The sequence below is a fragment of the Salmo trutta genome, chromosome 12 (genome assembly GCF_901001165.1).
Source record: "Salmo trutta chromosome 12, fSalTru1.1, whole genome shotgun sequence".
Lineage (NCBI taxonomy): Eukaryota > Metazoa > Chordata > Actinopteri > Salmoniformes > Salmonidae > Salmo > Salmo trutta.
Genome location: NC_042968.1, coordinates 89,354,249 through 89,372,077, shown reverse-complemented (window position 1 = coordinate 89,372,077; position 17,829 = coordinate 89,354,249). Strand labels below are relative to the sequence as shown.

Sequence of the window (17,829 nt, the reverse complement as noted above, 5' to 3'; positions counted from 1 at the left end):
ATTCTCCCTCCCTGTGTCTAATTCTCCCTCCCTGTCCAATTCTCCCTCCCTGTCTAATTCTCCCTCCCCGTGTCTAATTCTCCCTCTCTGTCTAATTCTCCCTCTCTGTCTAATTCTCCCTCTCTGTGTCTAATTCTCCCTCTCTGTCTAATTCTCCCTCCCTGTCTAATTCTCCCTCCCTGTGTCTAATTCTCCCTCCCTGTCTAATTCTCCCTCCCTGTGTCTAATTCTCCCTCCCTGTCTAATTCTCCCTCCCTGTGTCTAATTCTCCCTCTCTGTTGTGACGGCCCTGAATGTTTCTGAACCGTCTCAGTGCTTCTCCTTCCAATAGGGTGCTTCCCCTTTAATTCCCAATTAAATAGCCAGCATCAGCTGCGCAAAAGTGGAGTTGTGATGGAAACATGAATGAGGATGTGTTCAACCCTCAGTTCTGAAGCTTCTCTCTTCCGTTTGTTGTGTTGCTTTAAAAGTGTGCTTTGTGTAGCCTAATAGCAGGTTTACCCAGGATCGGATCCACTCTTTGCATCCGTGGACTACACCTCTCCGTTGTTTTTCGTGGCCTTTCTCCGCTGGAGATCTGTCTGCGGATTGGCTTCTCTGACTGACCGACTGACTACAACCTTATGTATACGGTATTTCATTTGTTTTGGTGTGATGTATACCGTGAGGATTTATGTAGTTAGTTGTAGTTGAGGATTTACTAAGATGTGATATGCTTTATAGTTGTGTGGTAAAATATTTGTTATTTTGATTGTATGATTGACACTGGGTTTACGCTACACTGTATGAACGGACAAACATTGCATGACTAAGGTCAGTTGAGTTCCCTGAACTTGTTTACCGGGCTGGACTCTTTAGGCCCGAGGTACAGGACATTTCTGGAGGAACTAGAGCTGTTTAGAGCTCATTATCGTATATTGTTATGTGTGTGTGATCATTTGTTAGTAATACACCCCACGCAAAAGAATACCGTTGTTTTGAAGTTCTTTCCAATGTTTTAAGGGTTTATGAAAAGTGTGTTTCCATCCTGACTTTTACATGAGTCCTTTTGTATTGGTGGACTTGACGGACCAGATGGGACTCATTCCCTCCCAAACTAAAAGGAGAAACTAATATTTTCTCTGGTAGGCACAACCTACCTGGCACCCCTATAAATTATAACCTCAAGTCAAAACCGTTACACTGTGTCCAATTCTCCCTCCCTGTCCAATTCTAGGCCATGCATCAAGTTTTTACAAAGTCTTCAAGTTTATTTGACATATGTAAGGAATAGATTGGAAATCTTACTTGAGCTCTCACAATAAAAACACAATAGCAAAAAATAAACAAATATACAATGTACATATATACAACCACCAGCAATGAAATGATAAACCTGATATGTGTCCAGTCGTACAGTGAAACAGGCTGTCTGTACTAACCACCATTCAGTCACTGAGTATCCACATTGTATACTGTCTGTACTAACCACCAGTCAGCTCCTCCGTAGCCACACTGACTGTGGATAGAGTCTGTCTCTGTGTCTGGAGATCTGGGTTTAATACTACAGTATTGTCTACCAGACCATAGTGGTGACAACCGTTCAGGACCAAGGTAACTAGGGTCCTAGGAATTATACATTAAACAAAACCATGAGTGTTGAGTTGAAGGAATGGCTGTAGGCTGGTGCTGATTTGACATAAGGTGTAACCTGGGACTGTTGGATTTGTACGGTTACGATCTAGAGATGGTTAAACTGTATGAAAATCCTAAATGATAATGTTACATGAAACATTCACAATGTCCATTCACTATCTATTTCACATACCTCTATGCATTTTAGTGATGCACATTATTTAACTGTTAACATGCAACACACTACAGGACACATACATTATAACTGTACTGCCCTTGTACCCTGTACTGATCAGCATCGTTTAAGTGGTGACATGACAAGACCGTTAAGAAAGGACACAATTCATTCTGATACATTCAACTGCACTTTGACTTAAAGGATCGTTGTCCATTACATATAGTCAGAGGAGCCATAACCACCTTCATCACAGGTTATGTATTCAATGGAAACGTTTGTGATGAACGCAGACTCAATCACTACAAAAAGGCTGATTTACATGATTTCACAGCTCTTGTCATCTTGTTTTAACCTCTCTCTCTCCCTCCTCTCCCTCTGGATCATCTCCCTCGCTATCCTCTCCCTCTGGAACCTCTCCCACTCCATATTGACCCTCTCCCTTGTCTCCTTCTCGATCCACTCCCTCTCCCTCTGGATCCTCTCCTCCTCCTCCCTCTGGATCATCTCCTCCTCCTCCTTAATCCTGGCTGCATCCTCAAACATCTCATTGGTGTAGCAGCTTCCTCCATTCTCCTCCACCATTCTGTCTATCTTCTCCATCAGCTCTGTGACCTGATCTCTGTTTCCTCTAGATTTATTGTTGAGGACATGGTACCTCCCCCCACACTGCTCTACCACTCTACTGAGGTCTCTGTTCCCACCAATCAGCTTCTCTAGACTGTTACCCTCTAACGCATCTCCATGGGTGAAGAGGATGATGGCGTGCTTTGCCAGTCCTGACCCAAACACACACTCTAGAATTTCAATAGCTCTTTTCTCCTGCTCTGTGAATCTGTCGTTCACTCGTATAACTATGAGGAAGGCATGAGGCCCTGGACTAGACTCATAGATGCTCCTACCAATCTCACATGTTAGTTCTTCAGCAGTAAGCTGTGTGTCAAACAGTCCTGGAGTGTCAACCACACTGACATCCCACCCATCTACTGCTGCCTGCTTCATTTCTGTTTTACGTGTTACTGAGCACAGGTTCTGTTCAGAATGGAAACTTCTCCCCCCAAGGATGGTGTTTCCTGCTGCACTCTTCCCAACACCACTTTTTCCAAGCAGAACAATCCTTCTCTCTGGGAGATTCCTTGAAAGTGTTGAATCTGTGTATAGAGAAATACATCACATGTAAGTCGCTCTGGATATGAGCGTCTGCTAAAGGACGTAAATGTAAAATGTAAAATAAACTGAAACAGTAAAATGACTACCATCTCATCCCCTATACAGGCAGTTATTGGTGCTGAATAATTATTTATGTCTGGTGTTTAAATCTTTATGGTGAATGTGGAGTTCAGGTGGGATTTGTAACTGGGATCTGTTGTACACCAAGACAACTTATTAAAGTTACAATTGGGGGGGATAATTAATTTACATTATTGTTATCCCAGAATAAGAGACCAGAGGGGTAAACTACGTAGTGGGATAGAGGAGTTAGCTAGCTAACTTTGGTGAATTCTGAGTTCAACTCGGTATAACTGTTAAACTTAACAATCACCTCTTTTTCCACGCCTATTGAAAATAACTGTATTAAGTCACACTAAGTTTTACTGTGTGTTATGGTTCAAATGCATCCTGTCATCACTAAATGTGTGATGTATTTCAATATTATTATTTATAACACAAAAAAACATTTGATTAATAAACATTTAATAAATCTTCCTCAAGTATTGTCTCAGTCATTGTCAAGCCAAACAAAATAACTGGTCTTACAATTCTCAGGCAGGACTACCTATAATCACCTCAGCTACAGGAGACATATGAAAAGATTGGGTTCATAATGTTATCAATGACATGACCTACTGAGCTCTCATCTAGAATATCTAGTTTAATATCATCAGTTTTATACACTTCAAAACACAGTATTTCAATCATGGAAACATTTACAATTAGCCTACATTACATTTCTGGCTAATCCTTTATATAAACAGTTAGTTATACTCACTGAGACAGATGGATGTCTTTTCCAGCAGTGATTTGACCTGCTCAGGATCACCCCTCTTGTTGTTGAACACATGGTATCTTCCACTGTATTTTCTCATCACTTCTGTGAGGTCATCTGACTCTGCAATGAATTCTTCTATAGTCTGGTCTTCTAACTCATCTCCTCTGGTGAACAGGATCCAGGTTTGCTTCAAAAGTCTTTCTCCTAGAAGATCTTCTACTTTACTGATGACCTTCATCTCTTCTTCTGTTAATCTGTCTGTCTTCACCACCAGGAGAAACACACGGGGACCAGATGAGGTTAACTTGAGGACATCCTGGACTTTCTCCTGAATTTGCTCTTCAGGTCGATCGGGGTCACAGAATCCTGGAGTGTCATACACAACAAGCTCTGTTCCTTCAATGGTGACATTTTGTTTCTCAATATCAGCAGTCACTGATTTGGAACTCTTCTTTGAGATAAAATCTTTTCGTCCCAGGATGGTGTTTCCTGTTGCACTCTTCCCTGATCCTGTTTTACCAAGTAACACCACCTGCAATGGTTTGGATGTCAGTTGAACAGGTTTGGATAGGTATGCCATCTTGAAGGAATGATCTTGTTATAGCCGAGCAGCGTGACGTCTGAGGCAGGAATCTAAATACAAATGCAATAGAAATAAATAATTACATTCTTCTCTGAGATGCAGAAAAACAAGTTAAAAACCAATGATATGAACAGCCATCACCTGGTTATTACATGCTGGAATTAATCATTTACACACAAAACATTTGATTTGAGAAAAATTCATAAAAAGGTAGTCTAGCAGAATCAAACAGCCTGGAAGATGCCTAGTTAACAGCATTGATTGTTTATCTATAACTGTTTGCAGATGGTATCCTACAACCGGGGGTATCGATCTGTTTGCAGATGGTAGGCTACAACCGGGGGTTTCGATCTGTTTGCAGATGGTAGGCTACAACCGGGGGTATCGATCTGTTTACAGATGGTAGGATACAACCGGGGGTATCGATCTGTTTGCAGATGGTAGGCTACAACCGGGGATATCGATCTGTTTGCAGATGGTAGGATACAACCGGGGGTATCGATCTGTTTGCAGATGGTAGGATACAACCGGGGATATAGATCTGTTTGCAGATGGTAGGATACAACCGGGGATATCGATCTGTTTGCAGATGGTAGGCTACAACCGGGGGTATAGATCTGTTTGCAGATGGTAGGACACAACCGGGGATATCGATCTGTTTGCAGATGGTAGGATACAACCGGGGATATCGATCTGTTTGCAGATGGTAGGCTACAACCGGGGATATCGATCTGTTTGCAGATGGTAGGCTACAACCGGGGGTATCGATCTGTTTGCAGATGGTAGGATACAACCGGGGGTATAGATCTGTTTGCAGATGGTAGACTACAACCGGGGATATAGATCTGTTTGCAGATGGTAGGCTACAACCGGGGGTATCGATCTGTTTGCAGATGGTAGGCTACAACCGGGGGTATCGATCTGTTTGCAGATGGTAGGCTACAACCGGGGGTATCGATCTGTTTGCAGATGGTAGGCTACAACCGGGGGTATCGATCTGTTTGCAGATGGTAGGCTACAACCGGGGGTATCGATCTGTTTGCAGATGGTAGGATACAACCGGGGATATCGATCTGTTTGCAGATGGTAGGATACAACCGGGGATATCGATCTGTTTGCAGATGGTAGGATACAACCGGGGATATCGATCTGTTTGCAGATGGTAGGATACAACCGGGGGTATCGATCTGTTTGCAGATGGTAGGCTACAACCGGGGGTATCGATCTGTTTGCAGATGGTAGGCTACAACCGGGGGTATCGATCTGTTTGCAGATGGTAGGCTACAACCGGGGGTATCGATCTGTTTGCAGATGGTAGGATACAACCGGGGGTATCGATCTGTTTGCAGATGGTAGGATACAACCGGGGATATCGATCTGTTTGAAGATGGTAGGATACAACCGGGGATATCGATCTGTTTGCAGATGGTAGGATACAACCGGGGATATCGATCTGTTTGCAGATGGTAGGCTACAACCGGGGGTATCGATCTGTTTGCAGATGGTAGACTACAACCGGGGATATAGATCTGTTTGCAGATGGTAGGATACAACCGGGGATATAGATCTGTTTGCAGATGGTAGACTACAACCGGGGATATAGATCTGTTTGCAGATGGTAGGATACAACCGGGGATATCGATCTGTTTGCAGATGGTAGGATACAACCGAGGATATCGATCTGTTTGCAGATGGTAGGATACAACCGGGGATATCGATCTGTTTGCAGATGGTAGGATACAACCGGGGATATCGATCTGTTTGCAGATGGTAGGATACAACCGGGGATATCGATCTGTTTGCAGATGGTAGGATACAACCGGGGATATCGATCTGTTTGCAGATGGTAGGATACAACCGGGGATATCGATCTGTTTGCAGATGGTAGGATACAACCGGGGATATCGATCTGTTTGCAGATGGTAGGATACAACCGGGGATATCGATCTGTTTGCAGATGGTAGGATACAACCGGGGATATCGATCTGTTTGCAGATGGTAGGATACAACCGGGGATATCGATCTGTTTGCAGATGGTAGGATACAACCGGGGATATCGATCTGTTTGCAGATGGTAGGATACAACCGGGGATATCGATCTGTTTGCAGATGGTAGGATACAACCGGGGATATCGATCTGTTTGCAGATGGTAGGATACAACCGGGGATATCGATCTGTTTGCAGATGGTAGGATACAACCGGGGATATCGATCTGTTTGCAGATGGTAGGATACAACCGGGGATATCGATCTGTTTGCAGATGGTAGGATACAACCGGGGATATCGATCTGTTTGCAGATGGTAGGATACAACCGGGGATATCGATCTGTTTGCAGATGGTAGGATACAACCGGGGATATCGATCTGTTTGCAGATGGTAGGATACAACCGGGGGTATCGATCTGTTTGCAGATGGTAGGATACAACCGGGGATATCGATCTGTTTGCAGATGGTAGGATACAACCGGGGGTATCGATCTGTTTGCAGATGGTAGGATACAACCGGGGGTATCGATCTGTTTGCAGATGGTAGGATACAACCGGGGGTATCGATCTGTTTGCAGATGGTAGGATACACCAACGTATGACGGGGCCACAGTGTCTCCCAACCCCTCCTGTCTAGTATTTATGCTGCAGTAGTTTATGTGTCAGGGGGGCTAGGGTCAGTCTGTTATATCTGGAGTATTTCTCCTGTCTTATCCGGTGTCCTGTGAATTTAAGTATGCGCTCTGTGAATTTAAGTATTCTCTCTCTCTCTCTCTCTGTGAATTTAAGTATGCTCTCTCTCTCGTACCCCTCTCTCTCTACTGTCTCTCTCTCTCTCTCTCTCTCTCTCTCTCTCTCTCTCTCTCTACTGTACCTCTCTCTCCACTGTCTCTCTACTGTCTCTCTCTCTACTGTACCTCTCCACTGTCTCTCTATTGTAACTCTCTCTCTACTTTCTCTCTACTGTCTCTCTCTCTATTGTATGCGCTCTGTGAATTTAAGTATGCTCTCGCTCTCTCTCTCTCGTACCCCTCTCTCTCTACTGTCTCTCTCTCTCTCTACCTCTCTCTCCACTGTCTCTCTATTGTAACTCTCTCTCTACTTTCTCTCTCTCTACTTTCTCTCTCTCTACTGTCTCTCTCTCTACTGTCTCTCTCTCTGTCTCTCTCTCTCTCTCTCTCTCTCTCTCTCTCTCTCTCGTACCTCTCTCTACTGTCTCTCTCTCTCTACTGTACCTCTCTCCACTGTCTCTCTACTTTCTCTCTCTCTGTCTCTCTCTCTATTGTATGCGCTCTGTGAATTGAAGTATGCTCTCGCTCTCTCTCTCTCGTACCCCTCTCTCTCTACTGTCTCTCTCTCTCCACTGTCTCTCTATTGTAACTCTCTCTCTACTTTCTCTCTCTCTCTCTACTGTACATCTCTCTATTGTAACTGTCTCTCTCTACTGTCTCTACTGTACCTCTCTCTCTCTACTGTACCTCTCTCTATTGTAACTGTCTCTCTCGCTCTCTCTCTACTCTCGTTCTCTCCCTCTCAGCCCTGGGACCATGTCTCAGGACTACCTGGCATGATGACTCCTTGCTGTCCCCAGTCCACCTGGTCGTGCTGCTGCTCCAGTTTCAACTGTTCTGCCTGCGGCTATGGAACCCTGACCTGTTCACTGGACGTGCTACCTGTCCCAGACCTGCTGTTTTCAACTCTCTAGAGACAGCAGGAGCGGTAGAGATACTCTCAATGATCGGCTATGAAAAGCCAACTGACATTTACTCCTGAGGTGCTGACCTGTTGCACCCTCGACAACTACTGTGATTATTATTATTTGACCCTGCTGATCATCTATGAACATTTGAACATCTTGGTCATGTTCTGTTATAATCTCCACCCGGCACAGCCAGAAGAGGACTGGCCACCCCTCATAGCCTGGTTCCTCTCTAGGTTTCCTCCTAGGTTCTGGCCTTTCTAGGGAGTTTTTCCTAGCCACCGTGCTTCTACACCTGCATTGCTTGCCGTTTGGGGTTTTAGGCTGGGTTTCTGTACAGCACTTTGAGATATCAGCTGATGTAGAGTTTTATAAATACATTTGATTGAACCACCCCAATCGGCACAGACATCAGTTCAACGTCTAGTTTTGATATATATTTGATGTCAAATATCGTGAATTCAATGTGAAATCAACAGAACTCTGAGCCATGTCGTTGCATGTTTTGGGTTAGAAGCTGATTTAAACAGACATCAATCCTGCTTTGGTTCACCAATAGGACTGTATCATCAAGTTTTATCATAAAACTCAAATTATTTATAAACTTAGCCTATGTGTTGACGCCAGTAAACAAAGACTGATTCAATATTTTATTAATCAGATGTTCTTGTAAGGATCCGGCGCCGAGTGATGTGTTAAATGTGCAACCAGAGGGAAAAAAAAACTCTGGACCACCTTTACTCCACACACAGAGATGCATACAAAGCTCTCCCTCGCCCTGCTAAGCTACAGGACTGTTTTGCTAGCACAAACTGGAATATGTTCCGGGATTCTTCCGATGGCATTGAGGAGTATACCACCTCAGTCATTGCTTCATCAATAAGTGCATCAATGACGTCGTCCCCAAAGTGACTGTACGTACATACCCCAACCAGAAGCCATAGATTACAGGCAACATCCGAACTGAGCTAAAGGGTAGAGCTGCCGCTCTCAAGGAGCGTGACTCTAACCCGGAAGTTTATGATAAATCCTGCTATGCCTTACGACGAACCATCAAACAGGCAAAGTGTCAATACAGGACTAAGATTGAATCGTACTACAACGGCTCCGACGCTCGTCGGATGTGGCAGGGCTTGCAAACTATTACAGACTACAAAGGGAAGCACAGCCGAGAGCTGCCCAGTTACACAAGCCTACCAGACGAGCTAAATTACTTTTATGCTCACTTTGAGGCAAGTAACACTGAAACATGCATGAGAGTGTGATCACGCTCTCCGCAGCCAATGTGAGTAAGACCTTTAACCTCTCTAGGGTATGTGGGACGAAATCGTCCCACCTACTCAACAGCCAGTGGAATCCCGTGGCGCGATATTCAAATACCTTAGAAATGCTATTACTTCAATTTCTCAAACATATGACTATTTTACACCATTTTAAAGACAAGACTCTCGTTAATCTAACCACACTGTCCGATTTCAAAAAGGCTTTACAACGAAAGCAAAACATTAGATTGTCAGCAGAGTACCCAGCCAGAAATAATCAGACACCCATTTTTCAAGCTAGCATATAATGTCACAAAAAACAAAACCACAGCTAAATGCAGCCCTAACCTTTGATGATCTTCATCAGATGACACTCCTAGGACATTATGTTATACAATACATGCATGTTTTGTTCAATCAAGTTCATATTTATATCAAAAAACAGCTTTTTACATTAGCATGTGACGTTCAGAACTAGCATACCCACCGCAAACTTCCGGTGAATTTACTAAATTACTCACGATAAACGTTCACAAACATCATAATTATTTTAAGAATTATAGATACAAAACTCCTTTATGCAATCGCGGTGTCCGATTTTAAAATAGCTTTTCGGCAAAAGCACATTTTGCAATATTCTGAGTAGATAGCTAGCCATCACGGGCTAGCTATTTTGACACCCACCAAGTTTGGCACTCACCAAACTCAGATTTACTGTAAGAAAAATTAGATTACCTTTGCTGTTCTTCGTCAGAATGCACTCCCAGGACTTCTACTTCATCCACAAATGTTGTTTTGGTTCAAAATAATCCATAGTTATGTTCAAATATCCTCTGTTTTGTTCTTGCGTTCAAGACACTATCCGAACGGTGACGCGCGTATCGTGACAAAAAAAATCAAAATATTCCATTACCGTACTTCGAAGCATGTCAAACGCTGTTTAAAATCAATTTTTTTCATTTTTTCTCGTAAAAAAGCGATAATATTCTGACCGGGAAACCCTGTTTTCGTTCAAAGACTCAAAATCTAAAATGGACTCTTCACGTGCACGCGCGCCCCCGTCTCATTGTTCTCAGATCGACCACTTACCAAATGCGCTACTGTTTTCAGCCTGGGACAGCAGAGTCATCATTCAACGTTCTGGCGCCTTCTGAGAGCCTATGGGAGCCTTAGGAAGTGTCTCGTTACAGCAGAGATCCTTTGTTTTCAATAAAGAGAGTGTAGAAGGCCAAGAAATGGTCAGAGAGGGCACTTCCTGTACAGAATCTTCTCAGGTTTTTGCCTGCCATATGAGTTCTGTTATACTCACAGTCACCATTCAAACAGTTTTAGAAACTTTAGGGTGTTTTCTATCCAAATCAAACAATTATATGCATATTCTAGTTTCTGGGCAGTAGTAATAACCAGATTAAATCGGGTACGTTTTTTTATCCGGCCGTGTAAATACTGCCCCCTATCCCCAACAGGTTAAACAGGTTAACATTCAGACGGATTATCCAGGACGTGTACTCCGAGCACTGACCAACTGGCAAGTGTCTTCACTGACATTTTCAACGTCTCCCTGTCTGAGTCTGTAATACCAACATGTTTTAAGCAGACAACCATAGTCCCTGTGCCCAAGAACACCAAGGTAACCTGGCTAAATGACTACCGACCCATAGCACTCACTTCTGTAGCCATGAAGTTCTTTGAAAGGCTGGTCATGGCTCACATCAACACCATTATCCCAGAAACTCTAGACCCACTCCAATTTGCATATCGCCCCAACAGATTCACAGATTGTGCAATCTCTATTGCTCTCCACACTGCCCTTTCCCACCTGGAGAAAAGGAACACCTATGTGAGAATGCTATTCATTGACTACAGCTCAGCGTTCAACACCATATTGCCTTCAAAGCTCATCAATAATCTAAGGATTCTGGGACTAAACACCTCCCTCTGCAACTGGATCCTGGACTTCCTGAGGTGCCACCCCCAGGTGGTAAGAGTAGGTAACAACACATCCACCACGCTGATCCTCAACACGGGGGCCCCTCAGGGGTGCATGCTCAGTACTCTCCTGTACTCCCTGTTCACTCATAACTGCATGGCCAGGCACAACTCTAACACCATAAATTAAGTTTGCCGATGACACCACAGTGGTAGGCCTGATCACCGACAACAACGAGACAGCCTATAGGGAGGAGGTCAGAGACCTGACCATGTGGTGCCAAGATAACAACCTCTCCCTCAACGTGATCAAGACAAAGGAGATGATTGTGGACTGCAGGAAAAGGAGGACTGAGCACGCCCCCATTCTCATCGACGGGGCTGCAGTGGAGCAGGTTGAGAGCTTCAAGTACCTTGCTGTCCACATCCCAACAAACTATCATGGTCCAAACACACCAAGACAGTCGTGAAAAGGGCACGACAAAACCTATTCCCCCTCAGGAGACTCAAAAGATTTGTCATTGGTCCCCAGATCCTCAAAGTTCTACAGCTGCACCATCGAGAGCATCCTGACCGGTTGCATCACCGCCTGGTATGGCAACTGCTCAGCATCCGACCGCAAGACACTACAGAGGGTAGTGCGTACAGCCTAGTACATCACTGCGGCCAAGCTTCCTGCCATCCAGGACCTCTATACCAGGCGGTGTCAGAGGAAGGCCCTAAAAATTGTCAGACTCCAACCACCCTAGTCATAGACTGTTCCTCTCTGCTACCACACGGCAAGCGGTACCGGAGCGCCAAGTCTAGGTCCAAAAGGCTTCTAAACAGCTTCAACCCCAAGCCATAAGACTCCAGAACAACTAGTCAAATGGCCACCCAGACAATTTGCATTGCATCTCCTCCCTTTATGGTGCTGCTACTCTCTGTTTATTATCTATGCAAAGTCACTTTAACTCTACCTACATGTACATATTACCCCAACTAACCGGTGCCCCCGCACATTGTACCGTTACTCCATGTATATCTCACTGGTCATCCCCAAAGCCAACACCTCCTTTGGCCGCCTTTCCTTCCAGTTCTCTGCTGCCAATGACTGGAACGAATTGCAAAAATCGCTGAAGCTGGAGACTTATATTTCCCTCACTAACTTTAAACATCAGCTATCAGAGCAGCTAACCGATCGCTGCAGCTGTACATAGTCCATCTGTAAATAGCCCACCCAATCTACCTACCTCATCCCTATATTGTTTTTATTTACTTTTCTGCTCTTTTAGACACCAGTATCTCTACTTGCACATTATCATCTGCTCATCTAGCACTCCAGTGTTCATTTGCTAAACTGTAATTACTTTGCTACTATGGCCTATTTATTGCCTTACCTCCTCACGCCATTTGCACACACTGTATATACTTTCTTTTTTCTATTGACTGTACGTTTGTTTATTCCATGTGTAACTCTGTGTTGTTGTTTGTCGCCCTGCTTTGCTTTATCTTGGCCAGGTCGCAGTTGTAAATGAGAACTTGTTTTCAACTGGCCTACCTGGTTAAATAAAGGTGAAATAAAAATTTGACTAAAATGTATATAGTCTCGCTATTGTTATTTTACTGCTGCTCTTTAATTACTTGCTACTTTTATTCATCTATTTTTTTACTTAACACATATTTTTCTTAACTGCATTAAGTGCTTGAAAGTTAGCAATGTCTACCGGTGTTGTATTCAGTATTTCACTGTGAGGTCTACTACACCTGTTGTATTCAGCATTTCACTGTGAGGTCTACTACACCTGTTGTATTCAGCATTTCACTGTAAGGTCTACCTACACCTGCTGTATTCAGCATTTCACTGTAAGGTCTACTACACCTGTTGTATTCAGCATTTCACTGTGAGGTCTACTACACCTGTTGTATTCAGCATTTCACTGTAAGGTCTACCTACACCTGCTGTATTCAGCATTTCACTGTAAGGTCTACTACACCTGTTGTATTCAGCATTTCACTGTGAGGTCTACTACACCTGTTGTATTCAGCATTTCACTGTGAGGTCTACTACACCTGTTGTATTCAGCATTTCACTGTGAGGTCTACTACACCTGTTGTATTCAGCATTTCACTGTGAGGTCTACTACACCTGTTGTATTCAGCATTTCACTGTGAGGTCTACTACACCTGTTGTATTCAGTATTTCACTGTGAGGTCTACTACACCTGTTGTATTCAGCATTTCACTGTGAGGTCTACTACACCTGTTGTATTCAGCATTTCACTGTAAGGTCTACTATACCTGTTGTATTCAGCATTTCACTGTAAGGTCTACTACACCTGTTGTATTCAGCATTTCACTGTAAGGTCTACTACACCTGTTGTATTCAGCATTTCACTGTAAGGTCTACTACACCTGTTGTATTCAGCATTTCACTGTAAGGTCTACTACACCTGTTGTATTCAGCATTTCACTGTAAGGTCTACTACACCTGTTGTATTCAGCATTTCACTGTAAGGTCTACTACACCTGTTGTATTCAGCATTTCACTGTAAGGTCTACTACACCTGTTGTATTCAGCATTTCACTGTAAGGTCTACTACACCTGTTGTATTCAGCATTTCACTGTAAGGTCTACTACACCTGTTGTATTCAGCATTTCACTGTAAGGTCTACTACACCTGTTGTATTCGGCGCATGTGACCAATAAAAATGGATTTGATTTGTTAACAGCATTGATAGTTAGTTTATGGTAGGCCACAACTACCCGCTGACATCAGTTCAACGTCTAGTTTGGATGTTTATTTGAGTAACTTCAACTGACGTGAAATCAATTGTGAAATCAACAAAACCCTGAGCCATGTCATTGCATTTAGGTTAAAAGTTGATTTAAACGGACATCTTTCCTGCTTCGGTTCACCAATAAGCCTGTGTCATCGAGTTTAATCATACAACTATTAGCCTACGTGTAAAATGATTCCATTGAAATGTATTATTGGTAGGGAAATATTTAGGCTAAAGTTACATATTCGTATTAAATCGGACATAACACAATCATATAGACAATGTCCTCCATAACGCAGTTAGCGTGGAACCCCGTTTATGAAATATATTACCTTCAAAAGTGTTATCCTGTGATCAGGCCATCAATGTTTTGTGGTTATTGTTGTCGTAAAAATGTTAGCTAACTGGTTAGCAATTAGCATGTTTGACATTTCAGTGGAAATGCGATTATCAGCTTTTTAAGAAGCGGTTTAGCACAAATAAATACGTCCCGTATTATCGGCATACGGACCCCAATTATTGACCACCTTATTATTTTCTACAATTACAAAATATCCGTTTAACTTTGTTCAAAAAAGAGACACCAACCTCTTCTAGGAAGTGTTTCTTCTTCTTCTAGGATTATAATGGCGGTCCGCAAACCAACCTTAAAGGTTCATGCCGCCACCTACTGTGCTGGAGTGTGTGGTCAATCACGTTTTACAAAATGCCTAAATCCTCCTACCTCAGTACTTCTGAGAAGAAAATAAATTGCCCCACTAACTTCTCATAGACCCTCCCCCATCCCCAAAATACCTTCCAAACCAGTCCAACATCAATGACCCTTGGGCACAGTGGTCGAAGGCACTGCATCGCAGTGCTAGAGGTATCACCACAGAACCGGGTTCGATCTTTGTCCACCAACCTTTCTTTGGAGGGCATATAAATGCTGGCCCTTGTGTGGCAGAAGACATGGGACTCTGAGCACATCTATCAAAATGGCTCTGATCATGCATCTGGCCTCACCTCCACCCAGTGGAACATTAATATCCATTATATCTGGTTCTTCGCCAACATATTTTTCAGTGTTGCAACCAAATAATGTCCCATTTGTTTGACAGATGTATATTTTGTTTAGTGAAAGTAGATAAACACTAAAATGTATTAAACAATGAAAATACTGTTTGGAGTTTGTGTTGCGGAGATGCACTTGGAAAGTAAAGGAAGAAATACACAAGATGGGTTGAATGAATATATTATATTTTAGACATGTCATTATTTTTACAAATAAATAATTGCATATGAAAACAAACAATTATATCTCAACCACCATCCCTATATTGTCACAGAAATCACAATTAAAATCCAGCTCCACCGTCACAGCACACACCTGCAGTAGAACCAGTACTGGCAGAAGTCACAGCACACACCTGCAGTAGAACCAGTACTGGCAGAAGTCACAGCACACACCTGCAGTGGAACTAGTACTGGCAGAAGTCACAGCACACACCTGCAGTGGAACCAGTACTGGCAGAAGTCACAGCACACACCTGCAGTGGAACCAGTACTGGCAGAAGTCACAGCACACACCTGCAGTGGAACCAGTACTGGAAGAAGTCACAGCACACACCTGCAGTGGAACCAGTACTGGCAGAAGTCACAGCACACACCTGCAGTAGAACCAGTACTGGCAGAAGTCACAGCACACACCTGCAGTGGAACCAGTACTGGCAGAAGTCACAGCACACACCTGCAGTGGAACCAGTACTGGCAGAAGTCACAGCACACACCTGCAGTAGAACCAGTACTGGCAGAAGTCACAGCAAACACCTGCAGTGGAACCAGTACTGGCAGAAGTCACAGCACACACCTGCAGTGGAACCAGTACTGGAAGAAGTCACAGCACACACCTGCAGTGGAACCAGTACTGGAAGAAGTCACAGCACACACCTGCAGTGGAACCAGTACATGGCAGAAGTCACAGCACACACCTGCAGTGGAACCAGTGCTGGCAGAAGTCACAGCACACACCTGCAGTGGAACCAGTACTGGCAGAAGTCACAGCACACACCTGCAGTGGAACCAGTACTGGAAGAAGTCACAGCACACACCTGCAGTGGAACCAGTACTGGCAGAAGTCACAGCACACACCTGCAGTAGAACCAGTACTGGCAGAAGTCACAGCACACACCTGCAGTGGAACCAGTACTGGCAGAAGTCACAGCACACACCTGCAGTGGAACCAGTACTGGCAGAAGTCACAGCACACACCTGCAGTAGAACCAGTACTGGCAGAAGTCACAGCACACACCTGCAGTGGAACCAGTACTGGCAGAAGTCACAGCACACACCTGCAGTGGAACCAGTACTGGAAGAAGTCACAGCACACACCTGCAGTGGAACCAGTACTGGAAGAAGTCACAGCACACACCTGCAGTGGAACCAGTACATGGCAGAAGTCACAGCACACACCTGCAGTGGAACCAGTGCTGGCAGAAGTCACAGCACACACCTGCAGTGGAACCAGTGTTGGCAGAAGTCACAGCACACACCTGCAGTGGAACCAGTACTGGCAGAAGTCACAGCACACACCTGCAGTGGAACCAGTGCTGGCAGAAGTCACAGCACACACCTGCAGTGGAACCAGTGTTGGCAGAAGTCACAGCACACAACTGCAGTGGAACCAGTACTGGCAGAAGTCACAGCACACACCTGCAGTAGAACCAGTACTGGCAGAAGTCACAGCACACACCTGCAGTGGAACCAGTACTGGCAGAAGTCACAGCACACACCTGCAGTGGAACCAGTACTGGAAGAAGTCACAGCACACACCTGCAGTGGAACCAGTACTGGAAGAAGTCACAGCACACACCTGCAGTGGAACCAGTGCTGGCAGAAGTCACAGCACACACCTGCAGTGGAACCAGTACTGGAAGAAGTCACAGCACACACCTGCAGTGGAACCAGTGCTGGCAGAAGTCACAGCACACACCTGCAGTGGAACCAGTGCTGGCAGAAGTCACAGCACACACCTGCAGTGGAACCAGTACTGGCAGAAGTCACAGCACACACCTGCAGTGGAACCAGTGCTGGCAGAAGTCACAGCACACACCTGCAGTGGAACCAGTGCTGGCAGAAGTCACAGCACACACCTGCAGTGGAACCAGTGTTGGCAAAAGTCACAGCACACACCTGCAGTGGAACCAGTACTGGCAGAAGTCACAGCACACACCTGCAGTAGAACCAGTTCTGGCAGAAGTCACAGCACACACCTGCAGTGGAACCAGTACTGGCAGAAGTCACAGCACACACCTGCAGTGGAACCAGTGTTGGCAAAAGTCACAGCACACACCTGCAGTGGAACCAGTACTGGCAGAAGTCACAGCACACACCTGCAGAGGAACCAGTACTGGCAGAAGTCACAGCACACACCTGCAGTGGAACCAGTACTGGAAGAAGTCACAACACACACCTGCAGTGGAACCAGTACTGGAAGAAGTCACAGCACACACCTGCAGTAGAACCAGTACTGGAAGAAGTCACAGCACACACCTGCAGTAGAACCAGTACTGGAACAAGTGACAGCACACACCTGCAGTATAACCAGTACTGGCAGAAGTCACAGCACACACCTGCAGTGGAACCAGTGTTGGCAGAAGTCACAGCACACACCTGCAGTAGAACCAGTACTGGCAGAAGTCACAGCACACACCTGCAGTAGAACCAGTACTGGAAGAAGTCACAGCACACACCTGCAGTAGAACCAGTACTGGAAGAAGTCACAGCACACACCTGCAGTGGAACCAGTACTGGCAGAAGTCACAGCACACACCTGCAGTGGAACCAGT

At 44.6% G+C, this 17,829-nt stretch overlaps 1 protein-coding gene across 3 annotated transcripts in view; it reads right to left on the bottom strand.

Moving 5' to 3' along the window:
- Positions 1 to 1,229: 1,229 nt before the first annotated feature.
- The window catches only part of LOC115204631 (GTPase IMAP family member 4), a 44,110-nt gene continuing 27,510 nt past the window's right edge, over positions 1,230 to 17,829 (bottom strand). The window contains exons 1-3 of one of the 3 annotated variants that reach the window (XM_029770302.1): positions 14,591 to 14,612; positions 3,780 to 4,412; positions 1,230 to 2,940 (exon numbers count right to left, since the gene is read on the bottom strand). In XM_029770302.1, coding sequence (XP_029626162.1) covers positions 2,108 to 2,940; positions 3,780 to 4,359 — 1,413 coding nt within the window. In that variant the 5' untranslated portion in view covers positions 4,360 to 4,412; positions 14,591 to 14,612 and the 3' untranslated portion in view covers positions 1,230 to 2,107. Of the gene's footprint in view, positions 2,941 to 3,779; positions 4,413 to 14,334; positions 14,560 to 14,590; positions 14,613 to 17,829 lie in introns of those variants that run through there. The other 2 variants (XM_029770304.1, XM_029770305.1) reach the window with 2 other exon arrangements.